This window comes from Mastomys coucha, unplaced genomic scaffold, assembly GCF_008632895.1.
Source record: "Mastomys coucha isolate ucsf_1 unplaced genomic scaffold, UCSF_Mcou_1 pScaffold21, whole genome shotgun sequence".
NCBI classification, from domain to species: domain Eukaryota; kingdom Metazoa; phylum Chordata; class Mammalia; order Rodentia; family Muridae; genus Mastomys; species Mastomys coucha.
The window spans coordinates 122,121,920-122,142,621 of record NW_022196904.1 but is presented as its reverse complement, the minus strand read 5'-3'; the positions used below and the strand labels follow the sequence as shown (position 1 = coordinate 122,142,621).

Here is a 20,702-nt window from a genome sequence, read left to right as displayed (position 1 = left end):
TTTTTTTAAGAGAGACAGGCTAACCATTTGGATTGTAATTTTTGTTTGTTTGATTTTGTTTTTTTCTTGTTTTTCTCATACTTAGTGATTATGGCTCTGTGTCCCTCCCCTTTTCTTATCGTGATTATATACTTTGACTTTGAAATCCCTGTGTGCCAGGAGGGTGGAAGTCAGTTAAAATATATATATATATATATATATATATATATATATATATATATTTTGGAGGGGCATGCCTTCTTTCTCAGTCAAACATTCTTTCTTTGCAACCAACTAATTTGCATGGCGATGACATTTGTTGCTCCAGTAATTTCATCTGATAATGGCTGGGCTTGCAAAGCGGATCTGAAAACATATTCCTTAATTATGTGTTGCTAAGCAACGGAAGGGTTTGGTCATAATCACAGAAAGATTATCTCCTCATTGAAGTCCTGGAAAGGTTTTGCTGAAGGAGGAGGTCCTGCGAAATTGCCCCCCCTTCCTTTCTGTTTATTTTGAACAGCACCCGAACAGAAAACACTCACTGCTATTTGGGTATGGGGTGAAAGGTATTATAGAAGTTGTTTGGAGTGTGATTGTTGACACACTGTTTTACAGACCCAAGGATATTGATTTTTATTTCATTTGCATGGCAGCGAGCCAGTGTCAAGCAACTCTGCAGTCGGAAGTCTGCCAGCAAATAAATTTCTCTGTCAAATGATCTACCCCAGAGCAGCAGTTGTCATCCTTGTTCCTTATTCTATATCCCGTGTGCCATTATGACTCTACCCAGTCGGGGCTGGGGGCAGGGCCTTGGCTTCCTGGCTGCAGTTCAGCTGCATGAATGGCATTTGCATGACAGTTTTCATGGAGTCTACAGCCAGATCAGGGTATGCTGAAGGCAGCAGGAGACTTTATGGAGTATCTCTAGGCATGGCTCCAGGCAGAGAGGTATGGAGTCCCAGAGGAAAACAGTGTTAGACCAAGGAGAAGCATCAGAGACCTGAGATGCATTGCCGGGCAGCCTGCCTTGCCTTCGGGTCAGGAGGCAACCTGGGATCTTGAAGTGGAGTCGTATGTGTTACTCATTAGCAGCAGGGTCAGTCAGCTTGACTGATTCTTCATTTTGATTTCACCAAATCTGTTGGTTTATACCCAGTGTGGAGGGTCTTGAAATAAAACTGGGAAATTGATTTTTTTTTTTTTTTCTGTTCTCCTGCCCGTATGGTGAAGTGATGTCAACTGTTTGCAGCAGGATTGTTTGGGGGCTTTTTTAAGGGTCTTAGGACACAGTGTAGACACTAATGGTTGCTTTGTTTGGTGTGTGTCTGTCAGCTTCTATTGGCCAGTATTGCCCAGCCCATCAACCAAGCAGTTCAGAACAGCGAGGTGAGACACACAGATACACATAGGATTATTGGCCAGAGCTTTGTGAGTGATGGCACCTGGTGGGTCGGCTCTCCTTCTCACACTGACATGGCCAGCTAACACAAGCCACCGAGCCTTCTGGCAATGGCTGTCACATGTTGTCACCCGTGGCCAAGGGTCTGAGCCTCTCTCTGCCAGATGCCAAGGAAGCATCCCACAAACACAGGTATGGAGGCGGCTATTTCCCTGCCCCATCTTCCCTGAATCCAGCAAGGCACAGCCTGTCAAGGGCTAGGCCCAGGGGCCAGGCTCTTTCTTTTGTGAGAAATGCAGTCTCACACACCCCACAACCCAGCAATTTTCCTTAATGTAGCTGTGCTGATGAAGCACCCGGAGGCTCCATTCTATAGTTCTCTCATTGCCCTGGCTGTTACTAAGGACTCTTAAGGTCAGTTAGGAAAAAAAAAAAATCTATGACTGTTTATACATGTGTGGCATGCCCTGGTGCCATCAGAATCAGGGTGGCGGCTGCTCCCATTGGAGAGTTTGTGTGTGTGTGTGTGTGTGTGTGTGTGTGTGAGAGAGAGAGAGAGAGAGAGAGAGAGAGAGAGAGAGAGAGAGAGAGAGAGAGAGAGAGAGAGACTGAGACTGAGACTGAGACTCTGTAGACCCGTGTCGAGTCTTGCCTGTCCCTCTCTGGTGCCTGAGTCAGGACTACACTTGGCATTGAGCTGTTCTGACTACAGGACTGAACTCTTCCCTGTATACATGTTAGGGGATTTTATCCTTACAGTGAAGAGCATTCTCCTTTGATTAAATGGAATGTGAGCGGTTCTTTGGTCCTGAGAGGACCAGAGCCAGTCTACCAGCACCTGTAACAAGGAAAAGATTAATTGGCTAGAGAAAAAAAATTCAGAGCTGGGGAACCAGGCCAGAACACAGAGACCATTCCTGACAAGCCTGTACACAAGAAAAGGTAGATTTTTCTGGGAGCTTCCCAGCATTCAATGAGGGGAACACTGGAAAACCTCAACATTGCACTGAGGGTTGGACCCACAAGCATTTACTGCTGGGAAGGTTTTTGGAATGACCCTGATGTGTTTTCCTGACTGGCCAGCTAAGGAAGTGTTGGCTCCTGGTGGAAGTTTACTTTCCCGTAACCTCTCTTCAGTTGCGGTCTTGGCCCTCATGTTAGAGCCGCTGTCTATTATTTTATTGACTTTTTTATTCTCATTCAAGCTTATCCAAGCCTCTTTCCTTGTAATTTTGGGCTCTGGCAGAGTGGCTTCCCCCTCTGCAGTTCATCTACAGGCTGCAATGGTCAAGAGGAGCTCTTGTCCGGAGAGTCGTGTTTTGTGTTCAGCTGGCCTCAAATCTTAGCTCCTTTCTCTTTATGAGGACTTTACTGTCTGTCACTTGCCTTTGATATAGAGAGGTAAATGTGACTTGGTGCATTCTAGTGTTAGGTGACTGAGAAAAGGAGGAGGGAGGGCCCCTGGCCAGCTGCTGCTGCACTTGGCGAAGACATCCTGCTGGCCTCATGGATGGTGAGCCTACAAAAGGGTCCTCAAATGTCACTGTCTTTGTGGGCCTTAAAACCTCATGCAGAATTAAGAAAGTCGAGCATACAGGGCCTCTTCCCTTTTCTGCTCACATAGGAACTGCCTTAGTTCCAGAATGACAGTAACATCTGTGCTTATGGGCATTCGGCTTTGGTAATGTGGAGAGAAAACTGAGCCAAGTCTGCCTGGCTCCCTGGCCCCCCTGGGGAAGGACAAGAGAACATGTGTTCCATTCCCAGGGTCACCCATGAGCCTCCTTCATTTCAGTGGACACAGTGCCCACAGATAACCCCAGGCCCTGGCATGAGTCGGCTGTGGCTCTCACTGTGCCTCTCACTGTGCCTTTGTGATCTGAGCGCATGGGACTCAAAAAAATGTGTCGGATTTTTATTATTTGTGTGAGGCTTATGGCCTCTGTAAATTTTAATGTTTTGTTTGGGCTGTAGTTTAGGATTTAGTTTTTTTAAGTTATATAGAATCAGCCCCATCTGTGATAACAGATCTCTCTCTCATAGGGTTATTGGGAGATTGGGCATAACATATGGTTGGAAAAATCTAGAATTGTTTCGTCTACCGGGCCATTGCTGTCCTGGTTGCAACTGCCTCTCAGCTTTTGCATAAAAGGCCCTACAGGTGCCAAAAGAAACTGGCACATCTTCACACATCCCTATGGCTGGCCAAAGCTTCCCTTCTAACTCCTTCTAGTTTGTATTGAGGCCCTGCTGTATAAGGGACTCCAGGTACTTGAACATAGTAGGTATTCTCAGCCTTCATAAGGGGAGGCCAAGCATGAGAGCACAAACCTATGACCCTTGGGAGGCAGAATTGGCACTATAAATTCTGGTCTAGCCTATGCTACAAAGGGAAAACCTATGTCAGATGACCTTGGCACCACAGTATCAGTATGATATAGGGAAGGTACGCCTCTGTTCAGGGACCACTACCCATGGGTTCTGCAAGTCTCTTTTCTGTTCCAGTCTTCGATTGTGTTTATCTTTGGCATCCTCTCCATTGCCATGGGCACAGTTTTAGCATTTAAGAACTACTTGTCCAGGCTGGAGAGATGATGGCTCAGTGGGTAAGAGCACTGACTGTTCTTCCAAAGGTCCTGAGTTCAAATCCCAGCAACCACATGGTGGCTAACAACCACCAGTAATGAGATCAGACGCCCTCTTCTGGTGCATCTGAAGACAGCTACAGTGTATGCATGTAATAATAATAAAAAAGTTACTTTTTTTTTAAAAAAAGAACTACTTGTCCTGTCCAGGGTGCCCCCACAGCTCAAGGAGGTACCTTATGAGCATCCAGGTCTGCAGGGCTGGCTAGAGACCAGAGCAAAGCCACCAGGATCTAGCTCCTTAGGTGACTTAGGGGACTTGGCATTTTGTATCCTTAAGTTTCTTCTAAGGCCAGGAAGGATGTGCCTCTGAATCAGCCAGGCCTTGCTGTGGGGCCACATAGGGCACAGGCTGTCCCCGGGGGGAAGATGCTTGGTGGTACCTGCATGCAGTCCTCCACGGTGTTCTCCTGTGTTACCATGCAATTCTATGAGCCGCTGCAGCAGTGGTGGCTCTTTGCTGGTTGGTCACTAGCTTACAAGAATGGGTTCCTACTTTGCTGGCCTGGTACACAGCTCCATTCATCAAGTCTGGTAAATGAGTCTCAGGACAGGAGAGGGGAGAGAGCTGTCTGGGTGCGCATGTTCGGTCCAGGCAGCTCTTTTTCTCCAGAGCTTAGCCAGTGTGTCTGAGGGAGGTGGAGCACACCTCTCTTCTCTGGCCTAATTGAAAGCAGAGGAGACAGATGTGCAGTGAACACCCCAAGTCCCGTGGAAATATGCTGGGAGCCCTGATTGACAAGCACTCACTCTGGGTTCTGTCCTCTGGGGCCCTCCCTCATCCTCTCCTGGGTACTGTGTGGAAGGGGTATCCCACCTAGGCTGCTGGTGAGCATCTGTGGGAGCCCCCAGAGCCAGGCAGTGTGCTTTGCCCCAGCCCTCTTGACCTTACTCATTGTGGCTCAAGTGTGGTCCCGGAGCTTGTTTCTTTGCCTGAGGCTCTGTTGGGGGGGTTTTCCTCCTGAGTCAGTCCCTTGGCAGAGGCCCAAGAGGTCCCCGCTATCTCAGGGTTTCATCGCACCTTATCTGGCCATGGGATAGTGCTTGCAAAGCTCAGTCACAGGCACCTCAAGGCTGTTCCTGCAAAGAAAGGCAGGGCTTTTGTAGAATCCCGTGTATCCATCAGGGTGTGTCGTATCTGGCATGTCCATCAGTATATGTTTGAGTCACGGGCCATGGTGAAGAGTGACCAGGTGTCCCCTAGTCAAGCTGAGGAGTAAAGACAAAGGCAATAAAGCACACCTAACTCTCCCAACTATTGTTTCAAGGACTCTGGGGACTGCCCACCAAGCCCTTGTAAAATCAAAGGAAGTTTACTGAAGGACCTTGGGGTAACAGTTACTATGGTGATGGCTTTTTCTCAGACCTCAAAGCCTAAGACCTCCGTGGAGGGAGGAAGCCTTCCTGGTGCTGTCCTCAACCTGTGTGGTTCTTGACTGGGGAGTCTCCAGCTCATGTTTTTAATTGATGGGTAGGGTCTGCTCTGTAATTGCATTGTCTGAAGGCCAGCCTTTCCACTAAGGTTGCAACAGAGGGGGGTGGTTTTGGAGTTCTTTCTTGGCTTGGTGTATTTTCTTAGATGAATTCCTGGCCAGGTCTAATCTTTAGGTCAGTCACTGTTGCAGTGCCTAGGAATGGTGGCCATGGGCCAGGTAGTCCCCTTCACATCACTGAGCCTGAGCTAGAATCTAAAATCCAGCTGACCTAAATCAAGCCCTTCTCTGTGACCTTGAAGGAATTCCGATTGCACCTCCATCTCTCTCTCTTTTTTTAAATAATTTATTCATTTTTATGTACATTGGTGATTTGACTGCATTTATACATATCTGTCTGTATAAGGGTGTCGGATCCCCTGGAATAGGAGTTATAGACAGTTGTGAACGGGAAGTTCACCAGGTTCTGGCAGCTCGTTACCAGGAAGCACCTCCCAGTCCCAGCCCCCCCCTTAAGATTCCTCTCTAGCCAAGTCTCCTGAGATTTCATCCACAGCTGAGCCAGGGTGTCATGAACACATATGGAAGATGCTAAAGCAGCACGGGTTCATTATGTGAGGGCCTCTGATGTGATCTCTGAACAAGGTTGAAGGAGGAGGGGATGGGTGTTCCTTCCAAAAGGCAGACGAGGGGTCTCCAGGGACCTGGATGCCACTCTGGAAAGCGGGAACTTAATGTCACAGAGCCTCACTTATGGGGGAACTAATACATCTGCACACCTAGAGATCACTGGACTCTCAAGCCCAATGCACAGGGACCACCTGGGTGAGGCAGGCCTCCGGGTAAACAGGACATGCAGCCCATCTTAGCAAAAACAGCAGTTGAGCTCATGCCCTTGGGTCAGCACTTGGACATGCCATTAGTGGTCAGTTTCTGGTACTGTTCTTCAGGGACCACAGCAGGTCTGTGCCGACTGGCTTCTTGTGATAAAGAATTCATTAGGGAGGTATTTCGTTCTGGAGAGCCTATAGCTTCTGGAGAGTGGCAGGTGATAGAACCTCAGTATCAGAATCACCCAGACAAGGCAGTCGTGGAAAGGATCTGTCATTTTCCTCTGGGTGAGCATCCCGGACAAGCTGCAGGGATGCCTGGACTCAAGTTCTGTGTGTGGTGAGTTAAGTAACAACAGATGCTGTGCTTTCTGGGGTGACAGGGTAGTCTAAGTTGGGTCTCCTATTACTGAATTGAAAGCACAATGGTGTTTCCCACCAGGGTAGGACTCAACTTTCACTCTGGAAACATACAGACTGGGTTAGTGGCAGTCATAAAGGAAGCCTGTGGGGCACGACCATGGCTCAGGTATTTGGAGCAGCAAGCTGCTGTGGACCTGGTGGGTGATTGGGGGGAGCCTAGCCGCGAATCTCACTAGGGAGCGGTCAACCATCAAAGTACAAGGTGCATTAGGCAAACTAACTTGCTTAGGGCATTCTTGTGGCTGTCCCTCTCCTGGAACTCTCCAGCTCCCCCAGCTTGAAGCCTGTCCTCCTGGTCTCAGAGTACTCTAGCCTCCTGAGTTAAGAAGGCCCCAGTCTCTCCTGGAAAGGCCCAGAGACAAGCTTAGGGTTTTTTGCAGTAGCTGTAGGCTATTCTCACCATCTTTGCCTGTTCCCGGGGCCCACCATGGACCAGACTACCTTGCTCTTGCCCTCCCTGGGTCCACCTGTTAGACTTGCTTCCTAGTAGTTCATTCTAGAAATAATAGTGACCTCTCAGCCAGTGTAGGCATGCCTTCATGGTGTAGGCATTTTATAGTACACTCAGAATCTGTCACAGCTTAGTCCTCAGATTTGAGGGGATTATGGAATCCTAAGTGGGCCACTGCCCTGCTGTGCAGTGGCTTATGCTTGGGCTGGTGGTCATTGCTTCCTTCTCCTGGGGTATCCCCATGTGGCCCTGCTTCATCCCAGGCTCATCTTGTTTCTGTGGTGGATAAACATTGACCTTCAGGCTCCTTTCCTCATTACAAGAGAGGTCAAGGTCACTAGCACTCAGCAGGGAGATTTCAACAGGCCTTGTGGTGTGGTGTGCAGAGGGGGTGGAGGGGAGGGCTGAGGTATTGACTCCACAAGGCCTGTGAGCTGAGAATTGTGCCAACAAAAGCTGGGGTTTTCTGATAAGAGTGGTGTTTTCTGATCTTTGAAATGGTGTGACATAAAGTGGTGGCTCTTGTCTGAGTTGGCTCTTCCTTGCCTCCTTGAACTGGCACCGTCGTCTTTACTGCTCCCGGAACCATTTTGCTGTTGTGTATATCCTGCCATAGGCGGGCTGGAAGCAGTTCTACAATGTGCTTAAATGTGTTGGCAGAGCAACATAGTCATGTGTGGGGTGCTTTAAGGTTGAGCCACATGTCAGTATCTAGCCCCTGACCTGACCTGAGTCCCGATGTTGGGTTTGCATTGTGAAATAATACAAAAGATAAAGATATATAGTATACACACACACCACAGACATATTCTGTTCTGGTTTTCCACCTGATTTTCTAGAGATGAAGGCATTGTGCCTGGCCCAGGAGGATTGGGCCACACTGGAAAATATAATCAGGGAGAAGGCCATACCAAAAGGGGAGCTTGCCTTAGGATACTGGGAAGACTTCACTGGGTCTCATGAGAAGTTTGCTGTGCAGGTGACAGGGGCTCCTAGATCTCCCTGTGTGTTCTACCTTTTAGCTTTATGCTCCTATGGATGACTCAGTGTCCCCACCCCCCTACCCCCAGGTTGTCTCATGGGTCTCAGAGCTGAGACCACTTACAGACTCAGCTTCTTGCTAGGTACTCACCGTCCCATGGCAACACTTTTTTATCTTGGAATCTCTCTAGGGACTGTTTGAACTAACTTCCTTTCAGTCTGACTGCCTTGACTTGACCTTGCCATTCCTGGGTGCATCGCTTAGGTTTTGCTGCACAACTGATTAGTCTAGAAACAGTCTGATGTGACCCAGAAAGTCTACAAGAGGCTGTCTTGAGTGCTACCTGTGAGTTCCCTGGTCTCTGACTCTTCCAGATCCCAGTTCTACCAGTGTAAGGCACCGGAATCTCCAGAGTACACGGCCATCTTCTGTCCCAACTGCAGGTAGCATCATTATTGAGAGTGTGTACAGAGGAGGGTGACAGTACCTGTAAAGGGAGGCAGGGTGAGCAGGCTCACATTTTATAACATCCGTTGGAGATAACTCAGAAATTCTTACCCCCTCCAAGGACCAAAGTCTCAGTATGGCCTTCTTCACAAGGACTATGTCACACAGGAGTAAAGAGTTCCAGTTCTTGAAATCCAAAGGCAGCTAGGTTCTTATTTATTTTATTTGTATAAGTTTTTTTGCCTGCATGTGGTTATGACTATGCATTAGGTGCAGGCAGTACCAGTGGAGGCCACAAGAGGGTGCCACAGCTCCTAGAACTTGAGTTCCAGATGGTTGTCAGCCACCATGTGGGGGCAGGGAAGGAAGTCCAGATCCTCTGTCAGAACATGTGCTCTTAGCTGCTGAGCCCTATCCCTCCATTCCTTGCCATTAGGTTCTTAATTTGCAAGCAACAGAAACACATTTTAGACATGGATTCTTTTCCTTCTTCAACTTTACACATATATTATTCAAGAAAATGGTAGGTGTGCCTCAGAAGTACAGGGCAGGGTTGTGTGTGGGACAGGATCAACACATTCTCTTCCTGCTAAAACTTTGGGAAGCATGACAGCCATGGGATCCCAAGCCAGGAAATAGCTCCAGACCTTCCTGTCCTTAAAACAGGAAGGGTCATCTGTGCATCGTTGTATTAATGTAACTGAAGGTTAGACTATAATGTATCCATTATAGTCCCATTAGTTTAAAGGAGTTGACAGCACATCTGCTTGTAGCATCTGTCTGTATGTTGGATCGTGTGTCTCTGGATATGCAGCATCATACAGGAATACAATGCTTTTTTTCTGTCTATCGTGTGGTAGGGAAACAAGGTGGCCAGAAAGCTGCCAGCATCTCTCCGGAAGTCACTTGAACTCTATAAGGCCTTGGAACCTTGAACCTAGCTTTACTGAGGTGGCCAGTACAATGTGAACATCTTGGCTTAGTGTCGTCTTTGGCTTTCTCTAACTTAACACTACTGGGGACAGCTTTAACTCTGAGCTGTATTACACCAGGGACCAGCAGCAGCCTGGCCAAGAGCTGTAACACTACGGTACACACAGGTGAGCAAGGCCCATACTGTATAGAGGCAATCCTGGAGCCAGCTAGTAATTGACACCAGGGGGACTGGCTGAGCTCTCTGCCCCACATATAATGCTGGGCAGGCCGTTGGCAGCAGGGCACTGACCAAGTTCCTGTAACAAGCCTAATTGTTGCTGGACAGAGCAAGTCTTTGGGGAAGGTCTAAGGACACGTTACCATTTTGGACAGTCACTGAACACCTTGTCTGGTCAGGTGTCTCCCCAGTGTGGAAGGCTGGGAAGGAGGGCAGCATTGCCGGGTCCTTGTCAGTCTTAGGGTTTAGGTATGTGGGAAAGCCTTGAGCAGTATCTCGTAACTAGGAGCCTAAACTCCATTTTGGAAGGAATCCTCATTAAGCACCGTGCCTTTGGCTCTCTTTCCCCAAATTCCCCTCGCTATTGAAGGAATGAGCCATGGCTCCAGGCCAATGCCAACCCGAGAACTGATCCCCACCCCCGAGGGCCATGTGTGTATCGTGTTAATAATGCAGTTTACAGTGAGATGTACCTACTCCATTAGAAATGGTTCAGTTTGTCAGAATTGTTGAAAGACATGGGAAATCTGCTGGTAGCTGTCTGTGTTTGGGGCTCTGCCTCTGATTTCGTGTTCCCCGATATGCAGGGGACATGTTCCCATTTCTCCTCACACCCGGTGCCAGGTGGCTCCTGTCATCTACGCTGCCACCTCTAATTGAGCACCCTTCCCCAGCCAATAGGTCTCTGCCCACGCCACCCTTATTTTGCCCCGCTATTAGCGGATTCTACCGTGGACCCACCTCAGCCTAGGAAAAGAACAAAGGATGGGATTCACCAAAGAAAAAGGAGACCACATCAGGAAGGGAAATGATCACTAGGCAACCTGGAGTCTGTTACCCGGGTAACAGATACATGCTCTGAGAGTGCAGATGGACATGTTGTGGCTCTCAGCCACTCCAGATGCACTGGATAGCTCTAGATCGCCAGCTTGTCCCCGGTACTTTCCCCCTTGGCGAGGTGGGGTAAATTACTACTAAGTCTATAACTAATCTTGTGACTTGGTGCAATAAACCAACTTGTTAGCCCTTTTAAAGCCAAGCTTCTTATAGACTGAGCTAGAGGTTCTTACCTGTGTGTTCTGCTGCCAACCCATCCACCCATGTCTTGAAGTTTGACCCTCAGTAAAAAAAAGGCAGGGGCTGATGTCATGATCTTGTGCCTCAGCTCGAATGCTCACCTGCTTAGCAGACAGTGCTCCATGGTTGATTGAATACAGGATGACTACAGGTAGAGCTGTATGAGATCACTGCCACCTCACTTGCCCCTCTGTGACCTGGGTACAGTAGCCATCTCCAGCATCTCACCTTGACCCACTAAGGATAGACAGAGCATTAAGGGCTTTTTTTCTCACAGGGCAAACCTGTCCATTATAAGAACTATGGACCAGTAAAGATGTGGGGTAAAAAGATGTTAGCACTTGAGACCACTTGTGCACCTTACACCACTTGGGCACCTTACTGCACTTATGGGTCAGAGATTCTCAGGTAAGGTAGCCAGTGTACAGAAGGAATGGCTGAACATCAGGATCTGACTGCCATTCAGTCTGTGATGGTCCATGATTCCCTTCCAACCCCAGCTGTTCTTCTGACAAAAACATTCTCTCTGCTTTGGGCCCCCAGTCTGTCCTGAGACTGACTGTACAGGTATGATGTGAGAATGTCACCTGCCGTGCAGTGGTTGTTGGTAAGAGTACCAGGGGAGTGTGTGGCTAGCCTGTGAGGTACAAGTGGATCCACGCTTGTCCAGTTAGGAGGGTTGTCTTCGTGTTTCTATTGCTGTAATGAAACATCAGGACCAAAAACAGCTTGCGGAAGAGAGGGTTCATTCCAGCTTACAACTGCCAGGTCACAAGCCATTGCTGAGTGAAAGCAGGGCAGGAGCTGAAACAAAAGGCATGAAGGAATGCCGCTTACTTTCTTGCTCCCATGGTTGGTTAAGCCTGCATCCAGGACCACCACCCAAGTGGTAATACAGCCCACAGTGAGCTGGGCCTTCCTCATCAATCATTAGTCAAGACAATGCACCTTAGCAAAGAGGTGGAGGCCTGAAGGTGAGCTTGCTTTTGCAAAAGGCTCCTGCTTTGGGTATCTTAATGGTCACATAAAGGCCACGTGGCTCCTAGAACAGCCTGTGCTCCATATAGGATCTGAGGGAATACTTAACCTAGAGACAGCCACGTTCTCCCATACCTTAGGCAGTCTCAGGATGAACAGGCTAGGAGGAAGGAGACAGCCCAGCTTGGAGCCTCTGCGAGAGGGAAGAGAGGCAACAGCCCTGGCCGTAGATCTCCCTGTACATCGTGTGGCTGTTAGGCTGCTGTGAAGCTTTATATGGATATCTGAAGGCTGTCCTGTTTCAATTTTAGTTCATCACACTAATCTCCTTAACAAGGAAGCAGCTGGCTGGGGAAGTACCCCCAAAGCTGGGTCCAGGGAAGGAGGCTGTGAGGACTCCAGTCAAGGAGAGGCTGGGAAGAAGGACAGTCAGGAACACCCCCCACCCCCACCCCACCTCCCGGCAGGTGATCCCAAAGGTGCCTTGATGTTGATCAGGTGCCGCTGCACTGTGGATATCCCGTCTGCTGGATAGGGGAAGCTCAGCCCAGGGGAAGGTGCCTGGGCTGAGCTACATCTGGAGGACCAGAGAATATGCACAGAGTACCATACAGACTAGGGCCATTCCTATCCCATTTCCAGAATGGCCTTGGCTATCTCACTTCACAGGGTGACAGGCTAGGGCTGTCTGCTTGCCCTAGGAGTTCTCTGGAAAGTTCTCTCAGAACAAAGACACCTCTGCACGCTTCCTGTTTGACTTTACGCTGGCCTGTTTTGTTTGTTTGTTTGGAGACCCGGTGCACATGGGGAGGCATGGCAGCAGGTCTGTACCCTATGAGGGTGAATGACCCTGGTGTGTAGCCTCAGTCTTGGGGCCCCGGGGTTTGACTTGGAGCTATCAGACTACACTTAGCTTCATGCTGCCTCTTTTTTTACTTTTAAACAGGCCATGGGTTATTGTGTGTATTTGTGTGTGTGTGTGTGTGTGTGTGTGTGTGTGTGTGTGTGTGTTCATTCACACATGAAAATCAAAAGACAGCCAGGCAATGGTGGCACATGCCTTTAATCCCAGCACTTGGGAGGCAGAGGCAGGCAGATTTCTGAGTTCAAGGCCAGCCTGGTCTACAGAGTGAGTTCCAGGACAGCCAGAGCTACACAGAGAAACCCTGTCTTGAAAAACAAAAAACAAAAAAACAAAAAAACAAAAAAACAAAAAAAAAAAAAGAAAGAAAGAAAGAAAGAAAGAAAAAAGAAAATCATAAGACAACTTAAGGAGTCAGTTCTCCTTATACACTGTAGGGAGTCAAACTGAGGTCATCAGGCTTGGTGGCAAGTGCCTTTACCTGCTGAACCATCTCATCAGTCCACAGTTTTACTTTATGGGACAATTCAAGTGAGGTACACAAATGTCCTCCTATCCATCATTCGTCTGAGAGGGAGAGGGAGAGGGAGAGAGAGTGTGTGCACCCAGTCTTACAGTGAAATGAGTTCCTGCGAGAGCCTTGCACTTAACCTACAGCCATTAAACCTAGAATCTGTGATTAGCTGGTAAGGCTGTGTCCCGTCCTGCCTTGGACATCACAGCTGGCTCCACCAGGCTTGTGTGTTCTCTGCTTACCTTGGCATTGGCCACTGAGATGGTCAGGGTGTCACCTTGAGCCCCCTTTGCACAATGTCCTCACCCCACTTTTCGTCTCTCCTTACAGGTATCCGCCCCCAGATCATGAACGGCCCCCTGCACTCCCGCCCCCTAGTGGCACTGCTGGATGGCAGAGACTGCACTGTGGAGATGCCCATCCTAAAGGACCTGGCCACCGTGGCCTTCTGCGATGCACAGTCCACTCAGGAAATCCATGAGAAGGTGGGTTCCACCCCATCTTACTTACCTGGGCCCTCCAGGCCAGCGGATGTCCGTCACACACAGAAGTGCATGTGTGTGATGGCATTCCTGATCTCCTTAGCCCACTCTGCTACCTCAGGCACCATCCTATAATTCTGCCGACACAATCTCCTTGGTTCCTTTCGGGCTCTGACCTGTGACTCGTGTCCCTGACAGGTGTTGAATGAGGCTGTGGGTGCTATGATGTACCACACCATCACCCTCACCAGGGAAGACCTGGAGAAGTTCAAAGCCCTGAGGGTGATCGTGCGAATTGGTAGTGGCTACGACAACGTGGACATCAAGGCAGCTGGCGAGCTTGGTGAGTCAGAGAGTTAGGCCGGATGCCCGGGAGCCATGCTCAGTGGAGGATGAGCAGAAGGCAGGATTCAGGGCTATTGTCCTGGAGGTTGATTCCTGAGGAAGTCTTATTCCCCCTTTCCCATGCAACTGTGTAGCTTGGCCCCTGCCTTAGCGCACCCAGAAGGCTTAGGGACTGGAAGGTCTTGACGAGATAAACAGTAGACTAGTGAGGCCCTCCCCAAGAGGCCCAGTCAACACACCACAATAAGCAGACCGTCGCCTGGCACCCATGTCCAGAGGGCTTCCCAGAGACAGAATGACAGGCAGAAAGCCAAGCAGGAAGGAGGAGTACCTGAATGGCACAGGGGACTCGCTGTCCCCTCCATGAGGCTGTCCCCTCCAAGAGGCCCGAGCAGGGCTCAGGGGCACATTTGGAGTGGCCTCAGAGTCCCAGCATTTGGTCTGTGCCTATATTGTCATCCCTTATTCACAAGGCCCATAAGAGATGCCTCCGGATGGCTGGAAACCCAAGCCTTGATGGCGGCCACAGCAGCCTGGCCATTCCTAGCATGCGCCTGGGCCTGCCTCATGTGACTCAAGAGCTCCTGTCGCTCCTAGCACAGGAAAGCTGGGTGTCTGTAAAGTCTCACAGAGTCCTCTTTCCACCAGGCCTGAAGGTAGACCTGACCATTCTGCCCACAGCACAGGGATATGCCTGCCATGCTGGCGGCTGAGGCAGCCTTGATCCAACTTCCAGTCACACAGTCTTTGAGAGAGGTGGGGCCTTGTTTTGCATTTCAGTCTCTTTGCCTTTAGGGAAGCTGTTTTTATGTACCTGAACCCTAAGGTAAAAACAGGGCAAAGAAAGCTGTACCTTGGTGGATCAGCCTGTGTCCATAGTACATTCTTGAGACAGCCATACAGGGGGAGCAGTTATACTCAGCTCCAGGCTTTCTACCCAAGCCTGGGGACTGGTGTCTTCCTCTGTCCCCAGCCCAGCCAGCCACATTCATTTCCAGTTATAGCTTCTCGGAGTTCCCCTTTGGTGTGATGTGAGGCCACAAACATGAATTTAATAAGAACAGCTCCCCGTGTGGTGGCACACACCTTTAATCCCAGGATGGGGGAGGCAGAGGCAAGCAGATCTGAGTTTGAGGCCAGCCTGGTCTGCATAGCAAGTTCAAAGCTAGCCTTAGCTACATAGTGAGACCCCTGTCTCCCAGAACAGAAAAAAGGTATCATTTCTGCGGCACGAGCAAATATGCTTATGTTTAAGAGCAGGCGTCTTGTCAGGAAGGGAGTGGAGTTGGGACAGTAGTGAGAGACATGGCCCCTCTAGCCCATCACCCCCTCCTCTCACACAGGTCCAGCCCCTCCTTTCTTCTCCAGCTGGAAGGAGTCCAGTTATAGACAGGCAGGGAATGGGAATGGGAATGCTGTCACTGTGCTGGTCCACTGTGACTGGAGGAGCCGCTCAGAAGACTACGTGGGAGGGCCTCTAGAGCAGCCAAGTGAAGTTCCCTCCAATGCAGTGTCCCTTCTCTCTGAGCCAGCAGGCCCTTTAGAGTGGTACGGCAAGGAATGGCAGGTATGCCCAGTTTCTGGAAGGTGGTTCCGGAAGCAGTGCACTTTACAGTGGACCTGGCAAGTAATTCACCTGCACTTTCGTGGAGCCTTCTGTAACTGTACGTGCAGTGCAGCCCATCATCTCTGCACCAGAAGCAGTACTTAAGGTCAAGACAGGCTCAGAAATCCACTCCTGACCCTAGCACTGCAGAGAGCCTGCATAACACAGAGGAACATCCTTGGTCACTCCTCAAAAAGCTGTCTAGCTGTTCAGAGCCATTTAATGGTGGCTCCGAAGTAACCTCATGTAACGATGGCCTTTCTCTGTGGACATGAGAACCGTACAGGAATAGACACCCTGATAGATAGCCCTGAAGGAAAACTTGTCCACAGAACTCTTTGGCCTGTCTCCCATAAGACACCTCAAACGATCAACTAACAATGTTTGTCAAGATGGTTCCTCCTCTTATTCAGTTATTAATGCCCATTTATAACTACACTCACTTTCAGGCGTAGGTCCCACCTCTCCACATGGGGACTGGAGCCAAGAAGCTCCATGAGCGCCTTGTGGGTTAGGTTGAGCAAACATCCTTCCTTGCTCTCCCTCTGTGTGTTCCCCTCTCACCATTGCCTTTATCACATGGGGACTTGCAGCACTGGTTGTCATCGGTCAGCTGAGGACAGCACTGAGCCACAGCTGGGCTCACAGCACATTCTGAATTACCTTCCACTGGGCTTTCCCTCAGAAGACTGAAGATTGTTGTTAGTGCCCAAGGTCTCTTGCGTGCACTTCTGCCCTTCCAGTCTAATAACAGCATTGCTTGACCATGCTTGAGATCTGTGCTCAGTTATTCCACGTGCACGAGACCCCTCTACTACGCAGGATTACTGCGCCTCACCTCTTAAGAGCAATAGCGCCCATCATCAAAGCCCCTTAACAAATGCCTGTGGTCCAGAGATGTCCTCTGCAGAGAGGCAGCCTGGATGACCAGCTCATGGTGCCTTGCTTCGCTCTGAGCTGTCTGTTCTTCTGAGAGAATCACTCATCGAGTCCTGGACCCAGGACAGCCATGAGACATGCCACCGCTGCTAAGGAGCATTAGGGAACTGTTTATCTCCTTCCTGTCTATGAACTCAGTTCTATCCCCCAGTCTTAAAATTAACAGAAGCCAAGGCCACCTTGAAGGATCTATAGGTCAAGAGGAAGCCGCTTGTCCTGAGCAACAGGGTAGCCAGATGCCTGTACCACTCTGCTTAGAAAGCTGCTTGTCTGGTAGGTCCAGGTCACATGTGAGCAATCAGGGCCTCTGCTTTCTATTGAGTAGGCTGTCCACAAGACATCTAGACCTTGCTCTGAAGAGTGGCCAGGAAAGCTACCAGTTTCCTCAAAATGCCCTCTGCCCAAGAAGGGAAGATGGTGTCCTGACACCTCCTGGGGACGTAGGTTACCTCTCTGAGGAGTGGGTGATCTACCTCAGGCGCCCTCAGGCCCATTAAGCAGTTCCCCCAGTGGCCTCCTGTTTTCTACCAGAATCAGACAAACCAAGAGCTTTAGGAATGTGGAGAGCTTTACAATCGAGATCCTCCTATCTCTGGCTTTAGAGTTGGGGTTAGGAACGTGTATTGCCATGCTTGGCTTGAGCTATGTTTGCAGACAGTGATTAGTGGGTGGTTTCTCTTGTTTTCATTAGAGTGTGTAAGGTTTAAATAGTCTCCGTGACCTTTACAGCTCTGGAACAGGTCTGGGCTTCTAGCCCTCCACTCTGGGTCCTGCCTGGGTAGAGCTGAGGCCAAAGAACTCACTGGCTTCTGCCTGCTCCAGAGCTCCTTTGGGCCTCATACCAGGGATAGAAAGAGGGAGTTGGTCTGGCAGTGAGTTCAGAGTCTACTTGAATGCTTGACCTCCACCCTGGAGTGGTTCTCCTCCATTTCTAAGCAGGGTACTTTGGGATCCTGGGTCTTTGCTCACCTCTGTGACTGCCCTTTCAGGGATTGCCGTGTGCAACATCCCATCTGCTGCAGTGGAAGAGACAGCAGATTCGACAGTCTGCCACATCCTCAATCTATATCGGCGGAACACGTGGCTCTACCAGGCCCTACGAGAAGGCACACGAGTACAGAGTGTGGAACAGATCCGTGAGGTCGCCTCAGGAGCTGCTCGGATCCGAGGGGAGACATTGGGTCTCATTGGCTTTGGTACGTGCCCCTTGAGATGGGTTTGGTATAAGTAAAGTGTCAACTTGCTCAGAGATTAGATCTCAGTCTGTTCTACAAGAACGTTTCTATGTTGCTGGTCAGGGACACACAGCAGGAGCGCACCCTCTGCTGTCAGCTGGAAAGGGGTGTGCTTGGTAAATCTCCCTGGGGCAGAGAGTAATGGGTTGGCTATGTGCTTATATAGCAACCTGGGCACATGGGTCCTGAAGGCTGCTGAATGCAGATGGCACCCTGCAGCAGTAATGTAAAGCCCCTTAAAGATTCAAGCCTGAGAGTAATGCCAGGCCACAGTCTTGAAAATCTCTTGTGGGAATGGGACAAGGCATGATCTTTCTGGACCTGGTTGTTGCCATGGAGATAGTTGAGCAGAGGCCCTGGCATTATGAGCAAGTGCAGTAGGGAAGACCAAGGAAAGTTTGAGCAGTGATGGCAAGCAGACCGACCAGGGCTGTTGCTGTTACCCTCATGTGGGCTGGAATAGGCCCCCTAGCTAGTTGCCACCACTCACCTACTCTGTAACAAGCAGGGAGTTACTTGGTTTCACCGCCTCCATTTCTGGATCTGTAACTAGAGATGGCAGCAGGGGATGGCACCTGGTTGCTACCACTTGAGACCCAAGGGCAGCATGAGGACCACATGGGATAGTTCAATTCTGACCTCCAGAAAACATTTCACCTTTAGCTCAGGGGTAGCTGAGGGGTGCGGCTTCGGAGAGACAGCTTGAAAAGAGGGACAACTTGCTGCTTGACTCCAGGGTTACTCATGTTTCGCCGGGGCATGACTCCCTAGCCTCTGGAGCACTCGGAGTCCGAGTTTAAGGATCAGATGCTGGGGAGGGATCTGTGAGGTTTCACAGGGCTTCAGAAATGCAGGTACCATGGGTGAACATTGCAGCACCCTCTACTGGTATCCGCATGCGCTTACCGTGACTCTAAAGTGCTCATCCAGTTTTGGAAGCCCTTCTTGTGGCTTGGGATGGCCTCTGGTGAGGCTGTAGAGCCTGTGGGCAGCTCTGAGCAGCCAACCAACCAATGGGAAGCTCTCCACATTCTAGGGCCTCCAGGTGTCCCTGTCACATGGCTGCTGCTGGCTTTCAGCTTTCCTAAGCTCCCTTGCTAGCTCCTCTATATCCATGGCTGCTGCAGTCTCCCTGGCTCTCAGGCCCAGCTCTGACTCTCTGTGACCCCCAGAGCTGTAGTGGGCAGATAGGAGGAAGGCTGTTTGCTGGCTCCCCATTAGAGCAGCCTAGCGGGGATCAAGAGCACCCTCTTAGTGGAAAACAACAGGAGAGCCTCAAGTGAACATGCAACAGAACTGAGCAGAGGTCTCTCAGGCTGCCTGCCATATTTATAAAAATTGCCTATGTATTTGCCTATTTCAATTTGATTTTGTTTTTTAATTTAGCACATGAGGTTTTATGACTTTTTTAAAATGTGCTTTATTAAACACTAGAACAATTCTTATCATGGCACCTTTACCTAGGGTCTACACTTGCCTCTGTGCGTACTGCCAAATGTGAAAGTGTTTTGTCTTAACATGGCCTGTGCCCTTAGGTTTTCATCTACAGGGACTGTGAGTTTTGATAGTGCTTTAGACAAAAGCTCTCTGGGTCAGAGTAGAGGGCAGTGAAAACCTACGTGTGAGTCAATGAGACACATCTCCACTGAAAATGGCACTGTCAATACAGGGTGTTTAGATGTGTCTTTGGCAATCTGGACTCCTGCTACCTCCTAAGGTACTGGACCTACCAAGGCCTCAGGCCACAGTGCAGGAGGCTGAGCACACAGAAGAAGGAATCATTATCCTCTTAGGCATGGACCACATGGTGGGGTCCTCAATCCCATGTTTCAGGGATGTCACCGAGTCCTTGTCTCTGCCATACTTCCTGCCACCTTCCACTGTCCAACCCTGCTTGCTCCTTTGCCACGCACTGCAGTGCGGCTAGTATACCTCCTGGTCAGCTTCGTCTTCCAAGGAAGATGACGTTGACACTGCAGCTGTCACTCTGTCAGAGTGACCTTATTAGCCCTTCATGGACGGCTGGGGTGCTGCCAACCAGAGTAACTGTCAGCTGCTGGCTGTTGGGAAATATGCATCTCCCTTTCAGCCCTCATTTTCAAAAACACTTTCTATGGGTCTGTATGTGGGTGTGCACCTGCCACGGAGTACACTTGGAGGTTGAAGAACAAGCAGAGTTGGTTCCCCTTCTACCATGTGGGTTCATTGTCAGACCAGGCAGCCGAGACTTTACCCACTGAGCCATCAGCACTGACCTGCCCACATATTTGAATAGTCTTCTTGTTGTTTGGGGATGGGGGCTTGTTGTTGGGCAGTTTTGTTATTGTTGTGTTTTTCTGCTGTTGTCTTTAGAGACAGGGTCTCTCACTATGTAGCTCTAACTGTCTTGGAACTCACTCTGTAGACCAGTCTGGCTGGCCTCGAACCCACAGAGATCTCCCTGCCTCAGCTTCCAGAGTGCTAGGATTAAAGGCATACAGCACTATGCCTCTGTTGAATAGGGTTTTAGATAAGGTGTACTTTGGAGTCTGCCTAGTTGAAATCCAGTCAAACCACCATTTTCATGCTAAAAACCATCATTTTCAAGGAAGTGCTGTCGGGGGGGGGGGGGATTGTGAGTTTGAGCAAAGGATGGCCACTGTGGAGTTCAGAGGGCTTTTGTGGTCCACTATCTAACTGTCTTAGTCAGGGTTTCTATTCCTGCACAAACATCATGACCAGGAAGCAAGTTGGGGAGGAAAGGGTTTATTCAGCTTACTTCCACAATGCTGTTCATCACCAGAGGAAGTCAGGACTGGAACTCAAGCAGTTCAGGAAGCAGAAGCTGATGGAGAGGCAATGAAGAGATGTGCTTTACTGGCTTGCTTCTCCTGGCTTGCTCAGCCTGCTCTCTTATAGAACCCAAGACTTCCAGCCCAG

At 49.7% G+C, this 20,702-nt stretch overlaps 1 protein-coding gene and 1 long non-coding RNA gene across 2 annotated transcripts in view; one reads left to right on the top strand and one right to left on the bottom strand.

The window, feature by feature from the left end:
• Positions 1-20,702, top strand: part of Ctbp2 (C-terminal binding protein 2) — a gene marked incomplete at its 3' end in the record, with an annotated part of 28,615 nt that overhangs the window by 3,432 nt on the left and 4,481 nt on the right. Inside the window, exons 2-4 of the mRNA XM_031384951.1 lie at positions 13,507-13,661; positions 13,857-14,001; positions 17,538-17,744. Coding sequence (XP_031240811.1) covers positions 13,507-13,661; positions 13,857-14,001; positions 17,538-17,744 — 507 coding nt within the window. The remainder of the gene's footprint in view (positions 1-13,506; positions 13,662-13,856; positions 14,002-17,537; positions 17,745-20,702) is intronic.
• On the bottom strand, positions 7,239-11,051 carry LOC116103115. Its single transcript, XR_004123393.1, has 2 exons — positions 10,816-11,051; positions 7,239-8,632 (listed from the first exon to the last, which is right to left on the bottom strand). It is a non-coding gene; the product is annotated as an uncharacterized LOC116103115 (long non-coding RNA).